The sequence below is a fragment of the Hyalella azteca genome, unplaced genomic scaffold (assembly GCF_000764305.2).
Source record: "Hyalella azteca isolate HAZT.00-mixed unplaced genomic scaffold, Hazt_2.0.2 contig6145, whole genome shotgun sequence".
Lineage (NCBI taxonomy): Eukaryota > Metazoa > Arthropoda > Malacostraca > Amphipoda > Hyalellidae > Hyalella > Hyalella azteca.
Genome location: NW_025936313.1, coordinates 59,007 through 78,495, shown reverse-complemented (window position 1 = coordinate 78,495; position 19,489 = coordinate 59,007). Strand labels below are relative to the sequence as shown.

At 41.2% G+C, this 19,489-nt stretch overlaps 1 protein-coding gene and 1 long non-coding RNA gene across 5 annotated transcripts; both read left to right on the top strand.

Annotated features, from left to right (window-relative positions):
- Positions 1-1,599: 1,599 nt before the first annotated feature.
- On the top strand, positions 1,600-19,480 carry LOC108673194 (lambda-crystallin). 4 transcript variants are annotated; one of them, XM_047880764.1, is made up of 10 exons: positions 2,262-2,346; positions 3,427-3,508; positions 4,074-4,179; positions 7,164-7,246; positions 8,531-8,656; positions 9,834-9,991; positions 10,241-10,319; positions 17,931-17,994; positions 18,412-18,554; positions 18,837-19,480. In XM_047880764.1, exons 1-10 carry the CDS (start codon positions 2,306-2,308, stop codon positions 18,918-18,920), a joined length of 966 nt encoding a protein of 321 aa, XP_047736720.1. In that variant the 5' UTR covers positions 2,262-2,305; the 3' UTR covers positions 18,921-19,480. The 4 variants fall into 4 exon arrangements, with proteins under 4 accessions (XP_018016472.1, XP_047736720.1, XP_047736719.1 ...); XM_018160983.2 differs by lacking the exons at positions 2,262-2,346; positions 10,241-10,319 and adding an exon at positions 1,600-1,837 and having other exon boundaries at positions 17,852-17,994; XM_047880763.1 differs by lacking the exon at positions 10,241-10,319 and having other exon boundaries at positions 2,268-2,346; positions 17,852-17,994.
- On the top strand, positions 10,425-11,015 carry LOC108673195. The gene is made up of 2 exons (XR_001930961.1): positions 10,425-10,481; positions 10,767-11,015. It is a non-coding gene; the product is annotated as an uncharacterized LOC108673195 (long non-coding RNA).
- Positions 19,481-19,489: the final 9 nt, after the last annotated feature.

Below are 19,489 nucleotides of genomic sequence, written 5' to 3'. Positions count from 1 at the left end.
ATCTTCAACAAACGTTTTGTTTATTTGTTTACATTACGATGTTTATGTTTTTTCTGCAAGATATTTTTGGCGGAAACGGTAACGCAATGCGGAAGTTGAAAATTTTATGAAATGACATGTTTGCGAAGTGCAAACCGCGATTTTTTAATCAAACAAAAATTTGACATTCGAGCCGCGAGATTTCATACCTACTGAAATTATATGATATTAGAGCCCGGGAGCCGCGATATTTCAGACAAAAATAGGACTTTTCCAGACTAGATTTGATGGTATGCTTCTCAATAGATACCATCAAACAGGTTAATAATGGACAGTTTTGACTTTTGAGGATTTTTTGTTCAATAACTCCTTACCATGAAGCATTTAGCATTTCACAAACAAGTTTGGGCTCATTCAGTCAGAAGCTCTTTGTGAGGACAGTGAGGGCTGTTGTATGGCATCTCCAAAAAAATTCCATATGCTATGTACTATTTGTAAGGTGCCAAATAAAAGCCTGTAAAATAAAATATCTTTTATTTTACATCTAGGTACACTGCCGCCCGGCCCACACTGGTACAATGGAAGAGGAGGACTTCTCACTTCAGACGTTCAGAGTACTGTACTACTGTTAGTAGGTAATACTGAACTTCCGGTCTTAGAATTCCACCCTTCAGGTGGGTCCAGGACTCACCTGAAGGCTGGAGGGCGGCTCGCGGCTGGAACCTCAGCCTCACTGCCTCAGCACTACTGCACTAGTCTACCTCCGAGGCTCTGAGCCTCTGCGGGCGAAGGCCCAAAGGGGCTTAAATTTTTTTTTTTCAATCCGCAAAAATACAGCTCTTTTATCCTTCTGTTACTTTTTAACATTTATCAATAGTAAATTGCAGTTTACTGGTATTTTCGGCAACAAATTATTTCCTGTAATATTTTTAATGACGTACAATTGACAAACATGCTTAGCTGTCGAAAAAAACTTATTGCTGTACGATTTCATCCGAGTTTTGTTCGTCAACTTCTAGTCCGTTTTTTTCATACTTAAATTGACATTCAATCAGTCATTTTCAGTGCTGTCTCAGGCTCTCAGCAGTAGTGTGATTTTGGTGCACGAGTAGGTTTGACCCGGCTGAACCTAGTGCGATATTACCTGTGGGAAATAATAAATTATAGCGAATCAACAAGGCCAAGTTTTAACTTATGGAACGAAAACTAGATGGCATCTTTTAAGTAGCTTCTGCGCTACTGTTTAAAGCACTTTAGACGTAGTTTTTGTTAATGGTCAAAATCGAACTGTAAATTGTCCGGTCATCTTGTCTGGTCAAAATATGATTATATAAATGCAAGCATGAGATGTTTGATGTAAAGGAGGGAACGAATAACTGCTATGTAATTTAGACATCAGTTGCTATTTAGAAGTTTTAAAACCGAACGATTTAGATCAAATTATGTTCTCCACCTGTCTACCTACTTAGTACCAACAATTACCAAATCGAAGAGTTAGCATTATTTTGAAACAAAAGAACTTTGATCGAAATATCTCAGCTTCAATATTGTTATTTGGGAATAATGATGAATATATTCTGGGTGCATAACATGTTCATAATATTCTATTCTTTCTTACGAGGAGGAATCCTCGCCGCATTTATAGTTCTAATTCTTTTTTGATTTGTTATGTGTGATTAAACAATCGAAATCTATCGACCATAACGTAAAATTTTATATGAATCAAATTCATGTTTAAATTTTCCAGTTCGTTAGCTGAATTTCGTTGGACTATTTGCGCATAATTGCTCGCCTAAAGTGTTCAGAGCTACACGTCCTACAACATGGATAATAAAAGGAAAGTTGGAATCGTTGGAAGGTGAGCTTCATTTATTTCCATTATTGGAAAAGTTTACCGTTTTTTCATTATTAAACTTTTCCTAAGGTAGTTTTATTTTAATCTGTTTATTTTGTCATCGATTAGAGACAACTAAACTTGCTAAGTGATGCAAAACGACTTCCATAAAAACCAATTATTTATATTTAAAGGATAAGCGACTAGAGCCTAATTGTAGTCTAGTAAATATAAATTTCAACTTAAGAATAGAAACTGCATAGGTTACAATTCTGTTCTATGGCATTTTAATAAGCAGTCTTGGAATGGTAATTTATTGAAGCATGGTACAATGGCAACAAATTATTCAAGCAGCACAGCGCGAGCGTCGTTGTTACTGAGTTGTGTACCACCGATAGTGCGATTAGAGGGCGAAGTTGGTATTGCAACAATTGTCCTACCGTTGCCGCAGCCTCTTGCATCTGAAGGCTTGGGGTGATAGCGTTATCAGGCATGGGAGTAACGTGGAGAAAGGCCGAATGTAGCATCTTGAGGCAAGGATCGGAGCATTCAGTTTTTGTATTTTCTTTATATGTACTTGATACAACGTTCGCATATGAATAATTATCGATCAGTGTGTATGTCGTCTGCTATTGGCGTACGAGCAATTCAAATTGGAACTCCAATCGCTGTTGCCGTATTGGGTCTGTCATACTTATTGACGGATGTGTCCTAACACTTTGAACAAATTCGAGTCGTCTCGAATTCAACTTTCAACGTTCACCGTCACCGACGTTAAGCGTAGATAAATGACTGATAACGAAAATTGATACAAATTTCATACCGTAAACATACTAGGTACTAGTAGGTAGATGGTAATGTTTTACCGCCGGTAAATTACCGGCAGATCCACCAACTGTATTCATTTTGAATCGTATGATTCTCATCTACAGGCCTGAAGTTAACGAGAGTTGGCAGGCATTTGGCATTTTTCTGATCTACTTGCCGCCAGTATTGTCCCCGTGTACAAGCACCTTAATTACCGTCAGTAGACCAAAAGTTTTCTCTGTCTCGAAGTATATTTTACCTGTTTCCAATATTGCTCATAGCATAAGGACTCACCGTAGGTAGACATGAGGTTAGATTTTTATTCAGTTTCGAGATGCGTAATGCATCATTCATTGCTTCTCGGAAGAAGACGTTAAGGGTGATTCTGCTGTAAATTTTTAAAGTAAATGAAACTTTCTCAGCTCATCTCATTGATGTATTGGGCATATTTTCTTTCCTATTTAGCGTAATTTACAAGCTTTAATTCCAATTCTGCAAGGGAACTTTCATGGTTTGATTCCACTTTGAGAACGGAACAGATTGAAAAGTTTTTATTCTAATTTAACAGGTTTCATCCTAATTTATCAGAGCCTAAACCTAAAGGGTATCGAAAACTAAAGGATTTCGTTCTAATTCATAAATCGAAGCGACATGTTTTCAATCTAATTCAACGATTATGAAAGATTTTGATTCTTATTCTTTAATGGAAGTGACAGGTTTTCATTCGAATTAAATGGCAATGACGGCATTTAATTCAAATTCGTCAGAGGAAGTGAGAGATTTTCATTCTATTCCTATACCCGCAGTGGTCTGATAGGAGGCAGCTGGGCGATGCTCTTCACGGCCGCGGGTTTCAAAGTCTACATGTACGACATCGACGATAAACTGGTGCGTCATTCAACAAAATTCCTATTCAATGTCAAGCCTGCTTATTGTGACACAGATGCAATACCTAATAATTGGTGTTCCTATTAATTATCCGGACTCTGTTACCTGTATTACCTAATCAACGGCTCCATTCTATTATTGCTTGAACAAAATACGATCATGTAGGCACACGTCAATGCTGATCAGATTTTTGTGCCCGGAGTGTTCTAGTCAAAGCACTGCAGTGACATGCATATAATTCCCTGCAACTGCCGAGCGTCAAACTCGGGCCTCACCCGCGGTGTACTGCATGTCGATATTGACTGAGTCAGTTCATCCAACTTCTAAGCCATGCAAGAGTTCAGAATTCGGAATTTTGTGTAAAGGATCAAATTCCCGCGCAAGGTCCTTCAATAAAAAGATAAATTTCAAGCTATTTTTTTCTATCTTTCAAGACTTGCAGTGGAATCTTAGCTATTCGAAACGTCAATGTTTACAAAATCTGACGCTGGTGTTTGCGTTCTTTCTAGTCATACGTTTACTCCTGCTCTAATATGTCAACATTGAAGTATATTAATCTGCCTAGGTGGCTGACGCTCTGAAAGATATTCAGCGACAGCTGCAAAACCTGGAGAAGATCGGCATGCTGAGAGGGTCTGACGCTGCGGACGTACAATTCAGTGGGATCTCCGGTACCTCTTTTAAACGTGTACTTTTTGTCGGGACAACGGGTGTATTTTTGGTTGCATCTTTATGACCATACTTAGCATTATCATATGTAACCTTAAGTGGTATGCGTTCAATAAGATTACGCATTAATTCTGTTTATTCTTCTTCTTCGCCATGCTATGTTTCAACTGATGAAAGTTTCGTCTGTTCTCTTGAATCTCAGGATGAATTGGTAGTTCTGGTCAAGTTTCGAATTTATCAACTTCCGTGTTTGAGGTTCGAAATGAAACGCGACTTACATTTAGAATTATATTGGGGTGAAGTCAAGGCAAATCATAACGGGAACGAAATAACTTATGAAAGAAATGCTCATTTAATAGGTTTTCGAATTTGACTTCTATTCCTAAGAACTTCACTCTTAACTTTTAGTTCTCACGCAGAGAATTGTATATTATCTTATATATCTTATACATTATCATAACAGCGGGTTCAGCGTTTTATACGGCCGTAGGCCTGTCGCCGATCAATTAAAATTGCAGAACTTTCACAACTTGTTGCGGACTCGAACTAACGACTCACTGATTCAAATTCTGTTGTGCTTAACCGCCCGGCCTCCTCGCCGATTCTGACCAGAAACTGGCGCATTGAGCTGGGAACGAACCCGCGCCTCTGTGCGCCAATCTTGGTACTCTGAACTGTAACCACTGGGCCTCCCACAGTAGTCACTTAGACCGCCGCAGCGGTCTCCAAACTACGGCCCGCGGGCCGGATCCGGCCCATGGCTTGGTTCCATCCGGCCCGCCGAGGATATCTCGTAGTTCAACATAATGTGTACAAAAATCGAGCGTGGCTTTTATTTCTGGTTAAGCATGAACTAAAAACAGTAAATGGGCGTGACTGGTGTCTGTGGCAAGGTGTTGTCACGATTTTTTGAACTCCGAACAGAAATTGAAATTTTCCTGAATGAAAAGAATCGACCCCAGCCGGGCAGCCGCTACTCAAAAATGACGAATATGGCTTTGGAAATGAACTTTTTCTGTGGATCTGACATCACACATGAATGAGTTCAATCTTAGATTGCAAGGCAAAACAGCGCACTTTTGCGAAACATGTATACCCAAGTGAAGGCGTTTCGACAAAAGCTATTTTTGTTTGAGACCCAGTTGATGAGGAACTGTTTCAGGCACTTTCCATGTTGTGAAAAGTTTGAGCGAGAAACTCAAGCTTCATTCCCAAGAAGATTTGCACAAAGCTGAATGCACAATTTGCATAATTATATCCATAAGTATTATAATCTCTCTGTATATAAGAGCCTTGCATATCACGCCAATAAAAGATTAAGCTTTAATATTAAACAAATACTATAAGCGACGAAAGATTGTGTATAGTTGCTCCTTAAGATGTAATTGCAGAATAAAATGGTTATTCGTGCGCTAATTTTGACTCGCATTTTATTCGTAATTAGTGCAACTCCCCTCCTTCCCTCCGCCCACGAACTTCTCTGGCCCGCGAAGGTTTCAGAAAGCTTGCTCATGGCCCTTGGTGAAAAAAGTTTGGAGACCCGCTTAGAGTGGTACGTACGACTGCCGTACCCGACCGTATCTACGGTTGGGTACTAGGCCAGAGACTTAGTGACCGACCAACGTTCAGTGTACGGCGTAGCCGTACTGCGGCAATGATGTCGTGTCCCCACGGTCGCCGTGACGTAGTCGCTCCGTTCTCATGACCGTTTTTCGTCTCGCAACTTCTAAATTTGGCTCACTGTTGCAGGGCCGTAAAGTCAAAAATGACCGTACATATCTACTACTAGGATTTTCCCTGCTCAATGCCTCATCATTGCTGCTGTTGGCCGTGACCGTACTCCCGTGGCGCGCAGTGCTCGCTATTTGTCAACTTTATTGATGCTTATAATTTTCGTACGACTCGTTGCCTCTCAAGTTGTCTCTCGGCTCAGTCACGACCGACGCGGCCGTAGAGTTTTTATTGGCCGTACATCGATATTGCAAACTTGTGACCGTTACTTGTAGATAGTTACGCCCTTGGCCCTTATGCAGGAGTCGTAGTTGTATCAGTGACTCGTAGTTACACGGGCTGTTAATACTGCACCGAACCTCAGGCTCGTGTCGTCACCCATGCACGTCAAATTAAGGAGCTGCGTATTGGGCACGTGTGACCGGGACTTTACAGGTTGAATATAATAGAAGTGTCGGCGCGCTGAAGAAATAGGTCCATGGTCTGTTGCTGATTCTTGTACCTACTTCTCGTGACTCGATTCCACAATGGATCCAGTTTTTTGAACCCGATCTTTCTATAACTGACGATTGATTGTGATAGCTGCTGGACATTACAAGGTCCGTGCGGTGCTAAGCATTTCAAGACTTGCATATGCTCGTGCAAAACTTCGTCTAGTCTGTTCTTGCAGGCGTTCATACTCGGAGCGTCAACGATGCTATCACAGGGAGGCTGTTACGCGTGCGAATTTTATTTGCTTCTTTAGGGAGGGACCGAAGAAGCAAAATAAAAGACTTCTTTTTAATTTCAATGTCGGGGACCGAAGTGGCGGTTAGAACTATTTTCAAATATTAAGCGACAGTATTGATGCCCTTGGCCTCGTGTATAAGCGCTATTGGCTACGGGAGACCCTGTAAATCTAAACCCGATTCCAGTAACATGATAATTATTATCTCTGGGAATAATCTTATTCGCTGTTAGCATTTGCAGGAAGTCCCGAACTCATCATAAGGTAAGGTCAAGGTCATTTGAAATTTGTAGTTTGCTGCCACCACTGTCACCGCGTACGAACACCACTAGCATCGCACTGTCCTCGTTTTTGGTCAATTTGAACAAAATGGCTCCTACGCTATCGAAACGACAAGCGCTCAATCAATTGAATGAGTAATTTATTCATGTGGCTTTAAAAAGGCTCATCAATAGTTACATACATATACATAATATAAATATCATAAATAGTTGTAACATTACTTTGTCAGCCATATTTTCCCCACAGGAGGAACAAGTTTGGAGGAGTGCGTTAGAGGTTCAGTGTACGTGCAAGAATGTGTTCCGGAGCAACTGTCTTTGAAAAGAAAGGTCTGTCTCGAACTAACTTTGTTCAACAACTCTAAACTTTATTTAAAACTCTTGGAGATTTACTCATCAATATTTACTCTTTTGATGCAGTCTCTTGATAGCATGTAAAAAAATAAGAATACGTTATAAAAAGAAAATTTCTCTTATAATCACGTATTATTGATGAAATGACATTTACCTCGACTTAATTACCTTCATTGATGCTATTACTTCATTTAAACACTTAATGAAGAGTGATTCACTAGTGTGCTTGTTGATTTTGTGGGGGCTACTTTGAGTCTGTTGTGTGCTAGCCAGCCCTCTAGTTGTGTTATGTAGGGTTATACATGTGTGAAACATGTGTTGGCATTGTTGTGTGTTGATGTAATTGTGACGTCGTCTGCGCAAGATGAAATGTGAATGTTGTCTGGTGGGGCTGGAATGTCATGCATGTAAAGGTTGAAAAGGGTTGGTGAGAGGCTTGATCTTTGTGGTACTCCGTTCGGTATGTTCTTTGTGCGCGATTATTTGCCATTGTAGTTTGCGATGACTGTCTGCCTGTTATGTAGTTGGCAAACCAGCGTCTGGTGTTGTTATGTAGTGCTGTATATTGTATATTTTGTCTGCGAGTAGGAGGCAAGGGATGGCATCAAAAGCTTTGCTAATGTCTATTGTAATCATGAGTGTGCGGTGCGCGGGGCGCTAGGAGTTTATGCCATCTTGTATACGTTGTGTGAGGTTAGTGAGGAGTGTGGTGGTGGAGTGATGGGCTCTGTAACCGTGTTGTGTGGGAGAGAAGGAAATATGGGGCGTGTTTATGGAAAATAGGAGGCACCCCATTACTTTGGATGGTGTGCAGAGAATGTAATGGGCCTGTGGGAGGCTGCCTCAGTGTGGGGGTTTGTTCGGTTTCAGGAGAGTTGTGATTTACCAGTTTTCCAGATTGATGGTATGATGCAGTGAGCGTATGGAAAGTTGGCTATATTTGTGAGAGTGGTGATACCATGCGGACCTTAAGATAAATGTTTAGATGTTGTCTGGCCTCATGGCTTAAGAATTTTTTTGAGCTGTTTTATGACGCGTAAGATGTCAAATGTTGCGGCTAGGATGTAATTGTTATCTAGTGGAAATTTGTGCTTGCGCCTGTGAATTTGTCTGTCTGCCCTATGCTTGGGTTGTTGACCGATACTGGTATAATGATTTATCAATACGTTGGACCGTTGTTTGCGTGTATAGGGATGGTATCGGAGGTGGTAATAGCTGAGTAAGAGACACGCTCGGTAATGGAGTTTGATGAACGTGCAGGTGTTCGAGCAACTGGACGCTGTTTTGGACGACGCAACCATCGTGGCATCATCGACATCCACGATGGTGCCTTCGACCTTCATGAGCGGCTTGAAGCACGCGCAGAACTGCCTCGTCTCTCACCCTGTGAGTCGGAGGTGTGAGGTCACCTCTAGTGTGAATTACCACAGCGGTTCAGTTCAGAGTACCAAGATTGACGCAGAGAGTCGCGGGTTCGATCCCAGCTCTGTGCTCCAGTTTCTGGTCAGAATCGGCAAAGAGGCCGGGCGGTTAAGAAGCAGCAGAATTGGAGCAGTAAGTTGCGTGTCTGAGACCGCAACTACCTGTGGATGTTCTATAATGTTAAGAGTCGGCGACAGGCCTACGGCCTAATAAACGACGAAACCGCTTTTATTATTAGTATTGTATACTCGACTTTGATGAATGTTTTACCGTAAAAATGTGTTGCTACAATTAATAGTTTGTAAATGAATGTTTTTCTTATGTGTAAATTAAACGGCATTAATACAGCTACAGCAAATCCAAGAATTCAATGAAAGATATTGTTAGAATTTCGTCGATGTGCTGTCACACATTTGTTTGCTTAGTTATGGGTTTAATTCTGTTGATTTCATTATAGTATAGTATAGTATAGTATAGTATCTTCGGCATTAAAGAATAGGCCTGGATAGGCCTGTCGCCGATTCTTGTACTTTTCTTGACTAGACTGGCCTTACGGACGGTAGATTTAAAATCGCTTCTAGATATCAGTTGTTCCGTAGGGTACGAGGCATTTTAAGACTAAACATATGCTCATGCATGGCCATGTCTAGTCTGTTCTTGAACGCGTTCATAATCAGAGCGTCAACGATATCTTCAGGGAGGCTGTTCCACATGTCGGTGACTCGAAGCGAGAAGAAATGTTGTCGCGTGGATAAGTTGCACCGCAGTTTCTTTAGCTTATAGCTGTGGCCCCTGGTGTTGGTTCTTGTTTCCAATTCTAGTAATCCTTCTGGGACCTTGTACAAACCATGAGTATACTTGTATACTTCAATGAGGTCCCCACGCAGGCGACGATAACGGAGACTGGGAAGCTTCATAATCTTCAATCTTTCTTCATAAGACTTTCTTCATTATAACAGTATTATAACAGTGGCCGGAGTTATGCAATGTATCTATGATATTAAAACATTTGTATTCATTGTTCCTCGCTGTCGCACTTGGCGTCATCGCAGAAAAGCAATAATGAAGTATTGGGTACTAAATCAGTAATTATTTTATGCATTTCCGTTGGCTTATATATGGGTTATTTCACTTGTTACAGGTGAACCCGCCTTACTTCGTTCCGGCGGTTGAAATTGTTCCGAGTCCATGGACCTCAGAAGCCGTTGTCTCTAAAACCGAGGACATCATGACCGAAATTGGGCAAGAACCGATCGTGTTCAAGAAGGAACACCCTGGCTTCGGTTTGAACAGAATTCAGTAAGACGATATTTCATTAAAATAAAAATACAAGCGTGATTTGACGATTCACTGGTATTCAATCTAATCTCAATGATGTTACTGTACGACGAATTAGAATCGATAACACTTTCATCGGAGATGACTTTCACGTCTGAGATGTCTGCCGTATGAGTTTATTTGTATGCCTATAGTTTGTTATTCAAGATGAATTTTACATTGAAAAAAGAAGTACGTCATAGGTTTCTATGTTTTGCCTTTTTTTGACAGGTACTCGATCCTGAACGAATGCTACCACCTGATCAAGGACGGAGTGTTGTCAGCGGACGGCGTCGACAAGCTCATGAAGTTTGGGCTGGGGCCTCTGAGCCCATCATCCAGCAGCTGGACCAGCTCTTCCCGCTCGATAAACTCAAGGTAAACACTTGAACACCGGCTGTAATGCCACTATAATGCTGCTGAGCCCATCATCCAGCAGCTGGACCAGCTCTTCCCGCTCGATAAACTCAAGGTAAACACTTGAACACGGGCTTAAGCGCGCCACAATCGTTCCAATGCTACTATAATCGTGCACCAATGGAGTAGAAATTACGTGCCGTTACAAACTTGTTCTCTGATTGTTTGATTATGACAATTCCGCCGGTGTCTCATCGAAATATTTCCAGAACAGTCTAGTTCCAAAAACGAGACATTCAGTCGCGTTCTAACACTTCACAAAGAAAAGTTTCTAAAAAGGTTAAGCCCTGTTAATGTTTCTAAAGTTCAGCCTTGCAATATTGTTTGTTTGTTGCACCAGGAGCGGCGCCAGTGGAGGGATGAGAGGCTCATCGCGTTCGCCGCCCTCCGCGACCAGATGAAGAGGAAGGAGAAGAGCGACTAGTCCCGCACGAATGCGTGCCTCCTCTGGAACCTAGCGCTGCTTCTTGCGCTGTTCTATTTCTTGTCAGTGTAATAGATTCAGTCGAGAAATAAGATCATTTAATATACTATTCTTTTGTGTTCTTTTTATTTCCATTATGAAATGAATAAAATGTTGAAGCTTTCATTATTTGATTAATTAAACCTTTCTTCTTTATCAGCGAGCTTATCAGCACAAAGCTCGTTGTATCTTCCTGTTGATAATAAACTTTTTTTCATGAAAGCCGGCAGTCGGTGCTCTGGCAGGGAGGATGGCCGTCATGCAATTAGTTTCGTTGGCGCGATGGTCGACGTCTCGTGTCAGCAAAACCTTTCTTGGCGTTCGTTCCTGTCTACATGTCCATTCATCGTCCACAATTGATTAAAAAAACACGAATAATAGCAAGATTCAGAGTTGATATTACCAAGATACTTGAAATCCTCGAGTATATCTCATTAAGCAGTGAAAATAAGAACTTTCGCCTGTTACTGGCCAACTTGTGCGTGGCACACAACTAAACTTCTCCGACCGTGAGCTCTTCAGTGCAATATGGTTTAGTTGACATGAACTTGATGCAATTAGTTAGAAAGATTTGACAGGTTTTTGCTCTTTTGTTAATAAGAAGTGTCGTATGATAAGTCCTAGAACTATCGTGCCAACTCATTGTGAATTAGAACCTCGGCTGCATTGTTTTCTAAACGCTGACAGATGATATGCTTCATTTTACGACCTCTGACGCAGCGCACAAGTAGAATCAAATGATCCCTGCTGCACATTACGGGGCTATACTCAATACGATAAGAGATGAACGATGCGTGAACCTATCATAACAAAGAGCCTTCTGATAAATGGGGTTATCTATTGCTTTATCAGTGGCTCTATTGTGCAGCTTCTTACCTAATGAGTGAAATTTTTTCGGAGCACAAACGTTGCTGAGGAGTAGCAAGGTCCCGATCTACCGCACTATTTTTTGCCGGTGTTAACAGGAAGAACTTTTCTAGCTCTAGCTTGGAGGGTCTTCGTGCAGCTGCTGGAACTATTCATTTCTGGTGAGCTTCAAGGGACTCACCAGTTACAAGAAATCGAATAGTGAGATTGCGGATACAATTACTTCTTTGGGAGAGGATCCATGAGGTTGTTCGGCACCAACCCACCTATTAACGTCATCTCTCTTAGCTGTTACATTGATTGCGTATGTCACTTTCAGTGACAACACACTAGCGGTTCTCTGCAGTGCCTTCAGAGCCGATATGCAGTCACCACCCAGCCTCTCGAGCATCACGTTTGCTGGCAGGAGCCAAGCCTTTGGCGCAGAGAGGCGCGGGTTCGATCCCAGCTCTGTGCGCCAGTTTCTGGTCAGAATCGGCAAAGAGGCCGGGCGGTTAAACGAAGCATAATTGTAGCAGTGAGTTGCGAGTTCGAGACCGCAAAATGCTGTGAATGTTCTGCGATGTTAGAATCGGCGACAGGCCTACGGCCTAATAAACGCTGAAACCGCTATTATTATTACTAATTGCTTACACTCACCCCGCCTTGGTCACGCGTCCGTAAAATAAATATAGTGTCCATAAGTGCTTCACTGCGTCTTTCAGTTCACCTCGAGTGTCAAAAACCCATTCGACGAACTCTGTCCCCAGGAACTAATACATTAATTTGCCTAACACAAGACGATTTGACAAGGTAGGTCGAGTTCATAACGGAAACATCGAGGATGTGGAAACTTCGATGGGGCGTGGAGAAATTTAACCTGCCTGTTGTGAGCTTCCTGCAACCTACAATATAATTCAGATGCACAAATAAATGTTTTGAATTGCTTTGTAGTTAGGAAGACCTTAAGGATAAATCTCTTAAACTTGAACCCGGCTAAAAGCGACTGGTTTTGTGGCTGACGACAGGCGGAGCTGTGAGGTGCTGCGTGGCAGCTGTGAGGTGATGCGTGGCAGCTGTGAGGTGATGCGTGGCAGCTGTGAGGTGATGCGTGGCAGCTGTGAGGTGATGCGTGGCAGCTGTGAGGTGATGCGTGGCAGCTGTGAGGTGATGCGTGGCAGCTGTGAGGTGATGCGTGGCAGCTGTGAGGTGATGCGTGGCAGCTGTGAGGTGATGCGTGGCAGCTGTGAGGTGCTGCGTGGCAGCTGTGAGGTGATGCGTGGCAGCTGTGAGGTGATGCGTGGCAGCTGTGAGTTGCTGCGTGGCGAATTTGAGTGGAGATTAAATTATGATCTATTGATCATAATTTAATTATGATCTATAATTTGCGTGGCGATTAAATGCGAATTTATGATCTATTTCCTGAAGTATTACTGGCCCCTGAATTTTAATAAGCCGTCAGTTAGTAGTGAAGATTCATAGACTAATTCGTGTTGGGATGTGAATTCTCAATATTACCCAATTCATACAAGGCTGTCACTTTCAGTAATCAGAATCGAAATGATAACTTTTTTTAACTGGCAATGGCTCGTATGAAAAACGCAGTGCACAATGTGAAATGATCGTGAAATGTCTGAAATGATCGTGTTTGACGAGAAAATATTTCGTCGTGCGATTCAAAGACAAACGTCTGTTAGCGGCACCATCGTTCGTGAACGATTTAACGGTAAAACAATCCGTATTAATAATTTTCAAAACTTCATGAATGGCAAAACCTGATTTTTCTCTGCGATCTTTTAACTAAACCGAGTGAAAGTCTGCCGAAGCTGTAACAGTTTCCCAATTTCTCCCCGCATGCTGGCCAGATATGGACGGCTCTGCTTGACAAGTACAGATCGACTGACGTTACTTGCTTGCAAGAGTTGGTCCGCTTAAATATACGGCACCACTCTCTCCGCTCGGGCACTTTCTCTAAAAATATTCAATATTATTTAATACTGTGGTTATTTTGTGTCCGATATTCAAAATTACGCATTTCCCAATGCAATTAAATTGAAATTTCGACAATCAGCAGTGATCTGACAATAGCCGCTCTAGCTAGTTATTTTACAAGTGCCGGTCATAACCAAATAAACTCGCATTTAGCTCACGTGTGAAGGTGATGTGTTTTTTCCCTTCCGAAAAAATTATAAATCTTGCAGCGGTTTGTGCTGCAATCTTTGCCTTTTGGTGAATACTCTCTGGTTTAATGGTGGAATTTTTCTATCATTATCGGTAGAATATCCGCTTTCACATCACATCATACGTGCATAAATGAAAAGATTCTCATAAGAATCTTGATGATTTTATGTGATTATTCAAGTCTAAAAAGGTTCACGAGTGGATTAACACACTGAAAATGAGACAATATGCTAAAATATCTAATTTTGCTCCAAGTATGAACGCGTTCAAGAACAGACTAGATGAAGCTATGTAAAAATATATGTTTAGATTTGAAATGCCTAGCACCATATCGAACCCGGTGGAAGTCTAGTAGCTACTTGAAACTATCGTCAGTCATGAAAAGATCCGGTCAAATGAAACGATATTAGATCTTCTGTGAACAAGGCACGAAAAGGAAAAGAATCGGCGACAGGCCACATCAGGCCTACACTTCAGCGCCGAGATCAATATGTTATGTTAAATCAAACCTTCAGAGCAGAATCATCGTTCAAGTTCAAGCCTCAACCGTCAGAGTGCAATCAGAGTGAGCAGATGTAGGTGTGTCGGTGTCAGCTCCAGCGCTCCATGCAGAGCGACATGAAACTGAGCGCATTGGTGTTTAAGTCGCAACAATGTTGTTAATGTTATCGCTTGTTTACTTACGGGTACTTGTAGAATACTTTTCGACGTACGGTACTTGTATACATGCGGGGACTTTTTGACGCTTTTGTACGCATATAGCATCGTCAAAAATGTTTTATTAAAAATATCTTTTAATTATTTAGTTATTTTATCTAAGGTCAAACTTAAATCAGTTTTAATTGAGGTTTTATATTTTAAACCCGGACATGTCTCCCTCTATACGTTGCAAATGATCTGTTTATTTTACCGGTTTATTTAATCTTTCTGTGTTCGTTTTCTCCAACCGCGGCTTAAGAACAGGTTATCCCAGGCATAATGGAAGCAAGAAAAAAAATTGGAATTGTTGGAAGGTAAGATCACAAGTTTTGAACAAAATCAATTTCAGTAGTTTATGTGTTTCCAAGTCAATAATGTTACCGATTGAATAATCGAGCACTCCAGTTTAAGATGTGTTGACAAGTTTTCTTATTTATCAGTATTAATTATTTTGAATGAAATTATTATGTTATTATACTTACATATTATTGAAATGATGAGAATCGTTCATGTGTATTGGTCGTGATGCCGAGAATAAAATTGTTAATAATAATCAATAATCAATTTGTTGTGCCAGTGGCTTGATCGGTCGCAGCTGGGCGATGCTGTTCACTGCCGCAGGCTACCAGGTCGTCTTGTACGACATACTTCAGCAGCAGGCGAGGACTTTACGGACCATGAGCAGTTCCAGATAATTCAGTTCCTATAATTATTGAATTACCAATAGTAAATTTTCTGTCAAATTCAAATGATTCAGTCATGCAGAATTGTCGAAACAGAATGTGTTGCAGCATTTCTAAACGATTGCTCTCCTGTTAGAGAATTGACTGTCGTGACTGCTGAAACTTCATTATAAATCAAACTAATAAATGATTATTATTTGACCATCATCATATGTTATTAAAATTAGTTTTGTAATACTATATTCAAGAGCAAGCGCACAGCTGAAAAATAAATATCTACATAAATGTACGCCGTGTAAATTGATATTCCGTGTAAATTGATCGTTCGCTGATCTACCGTGTAAATTGATCGTTCTATTATCGCTCAGGTGACGGATTCCCTACAAGAAATCAAACAACAACTTCTCACTCTCGAGAAAAACGGAATGTTGCGCGGCGCTGACTCTGCCGAGGTTCAGTTTGGACGTATCAAAGGTACGTATGCATGCGCACTGCACCAAATATTAACCTGCGTGTTAAAATTAATAATTGAACCGCATTCATCAGTTTGAAATGAAAATAAATGCTATGATTAAGCGCTGCAGCTTATCAGAGATGTACTAGACCACTGTGCTTAGGACCCTTTTACGTGAAGTTGTACTTCGACGCTGCTTGTAAATTATTGAATTTTGAGTCACACCTGCCTTTTCAGGTGTGACGAGCCTCAATCAAGTTGTGGAGGGAGCTGTGTATGTTCAAGAATGTGTTCCTGAGCGACTGGAACTTAAAAAGAATGTGAGTTTCAATTCTTGTAACGTGGTTTATGGTATCCTTCGCTACTGCAGGATATATGGTCGACGTTGAAGGCAAAGTTATGTGTAGCATAGGTCTAATCGTTTCTGAGTCTAAGATGCTGAAATTGAGATATGAACTAATAATAGCTTTTCTAAGTGTCGATATGATAACTTTACTTTCAATGCGAACTTTGCAGGTTTTCAAAGAGTTAGACGCAATCGTGGGTGAGGACACCATCCTTGCCTCGTCGGTGTCTACGATGGTGCCATCGTCATTCATGGGCGGGCTGAAGCACGGAGCGAACTGCGTCGTCGCTCATCCCGTGAGTGCGACGGGGCGAGTTCCCTTCGCAAACTATTTTACTATCGAGATAGCGGGTGTGAATTGGTATGGTAAATTTCACTAAGAAGAAACTATACAAATCTTTGTGAAGTAAAGAGACTTGGTTTACGGGAAAACGGACCGCAAACGCTTCACATTGTACATTTAATTTCTCTTGTGCGTGGTGCCTGACCGCGCTATGCAGGCAATGGAATGGCAGGTGATGTTTTCATCTACATTCACTTAAATAGATAAACAATTATTGATGAAATTGTGATGATGAAACTTTCCGTCATCATGAATAAAGGGCGAATAAGATCAGAAAATTTTCGGAACTATGCTCTAAACAAGCATGCGTGCAGTACGCATTCCTGGTCGCAGTTGAAATTGACCAACTGAAGTTGGGAAATTCCGAGTTAGCGGGGCACCAGTTTTGAGATATTCTGTATCTATATCATTGGTTTGCCTAAATGGTAAATAAGCTAAAAATTGAAAGCAATAAAAATATATATTTACCACGATTTTATTGAAAATGCTTAAATGAAATTATGTTGGTTTTACTTGGAATTAATTTCGCTTTGAAATTCTGAGTATTTTTTTCATGTACGTAGCGTTTGATGTTAGTTCCGATCAAAAGTATTTACGATTTCATGCTCCCCGGACGAAAAGTTTAAGTACGTCATCGACACAAGATCGAAATGGACACAATATGAGAAACTACATTATCCTAAACTGTACTCATCGTACGAGGCGCACGACACTTTGCGTGATGCAAAATGAATATGACCGAAAATGAGCGGTAGGACTGCAATCACGAGTGATATTAAATATTGTGTAATGGTAGAGCAATTCTTGTAAGTAGTCATACTAAGAATTCTCAAGCTTTATACTAAAATCGAAAATTCGATGAAAAAAGTAAGTTTTAGTGATGGAAATGGGCTTCGACCAAATCAACTCATCGAAAGGTCGGACTCTTACTCAAAAACTTTTCGAATTTTCGTGAAGGTTGAAAGTCATCAGCACGATTATGGTTGAAATTGTTCCATCGACACTTCTCGAGAAAAAGTATTGATTTCTTGCAGACGAATCCGCCTTACTTCGTTCCTATGGTCGAGGTTGTGCCAAGTCCTTGGACATCGCCAGAAATCCTAGTAAAAACCGAAGAAATCATGGTCGAGATCGGACAAGAACCTGTGGTTTTCCAGAAAGAACATCCTGGCTTTGGTTCTAACAGGATCCAGTGAGCTGTCATTCAAATAAACTGTAGCTGAAATATCGACGCCTAGTTTCATAAGAATAGTGAAAAAATGAAAATTTTTAAATTGGAGTCAGAGTACCGTGACTCTACGTTAATTCTTGTCTCTTGAATTCAGTTCGTAAATAAAGGAGTAGCAACTCGTAGGTAAATTGGCTTAACCTTCCACATGTGGTACTGCAATAGAATGTTTTGTTTGCAAGGTACTCGATCCTGAACGAATGCTACCACCTGATCAAGGACGGAGTGTTGTCAGCGGACGGCGTCGACAAGCTCATGAAGTTTGGGCTGGGGCCGCGGTACGCCTGGATGGGGCCCCTCGAAACTGCCGTGCTTAATGCTGAAGGTGAGGCGTGCAATCATGGGAACATTTCACGCGTTTTCGATTGTTCCATGCATGAGCACGGCTTTAAAAAAAATCAAGACTTAAGTGTAAAAGCAGTATGATTAGTGAGTAGAAGTATCAGACAGGCAGCTCGCGTGCACCACTATTCCGCGATATGATTTCGTGTTTATTACTTCGATTTCCTATTTGAATGAATGACATTCATAATTTTTTTCACATAAATAGAAGGTATGTGGAACATGATTAGGAGACCTGTAAGGATGTCCGATGTAGATGTTATACGCGTGTCAACTGTTTTTCCGAACTTGTCTCGATGAACAGATAAATATAAACTTAAGTAATACTGGAAGTAGTTAGACTATGAGGTTAGTGACAAAGTGCTATTTACGAACTAACGGTCGCTGGTGCCGAGTGCAGGCATGCGCAGCTACCTCGAGCGCTACTCGCACATCATGCACTCAGTGAGCGCCGACCTCAAGGGACCCGCTGACTGGAGCCTGCCAGCCGCTGAGCCCATCATCCAGCAGCTGGACCAGCTCTTCCCGCTCGATAAACTCAAGGTAAACACTTGAACACCGGCTTTAGAATGCCACGATCGTTCCTATGCTTCTCTAATTGCGCACAAATGGAGTAGAAGTTACGTACCGTTACAGACTTATTCTCTGATTGTTTGATTTTGACAATACTGCCGGGGTCTCATCGAAATATTTCCAGAAAAGACTAGTCTCGAAAACGAGAAATGCAGTCAGGTTCTTCGACTTCACAAAGAAAAGTTTCTGAAAATGTAACAATTAAGATTTCGCTGATGTCAGCCTTGCAATATTGTTTGTTTGTTGCACCAGGAGCGTCGCCAGTGGAGGGATGAGAGGCTCATCGCGTTCGCCGCCCTCCGCGACCAGATGAAGAGGAAGGAGAAGAGCGACTAGTCTCGCTCCTCATGAACCCATCTTGAACGCTCCAATTCTGGCGGAAACGCGATACTCTTGAAGGGAAATGTTGTATCGACTAGAATTCGAGTTCCCATTTTCCAGCTAACTTATCAATCAGTACCAAGAGCTAATCGTAAAATTACCAGGCTCATCAACCTTTGGTGGGCGAGAGTTTACTATTGCAGCGAATTAAGTTGATGTATTAAAGCGTATGGAAAGCCGTTTTCTACTGAATACATCATCTATTTCCGTAACTTTTGAATTAGTGACCGCTTACGACCCTACTATTACATAGCAGCGCACTTATGTTGCTCGAAAAACAATTTTTAAACTTCTGATGTAAGTGTTGCTATTCCGTTTCGTGATGCATCATCAAATAATAAAGCCTTCTATGACTCTGATCTGACTGCATCATTGTCATCATTCTTTCCATGTTCTTCTGAACTCTAATAATTAAGTGAGTGCTCTTCATGCCAACTCTTACTAACATCATTACTTTCCTCAGAAAGTTTCCTTCAACAACTACACTATCCATAATATATGTTAACACTATCTACTTCAGCTTT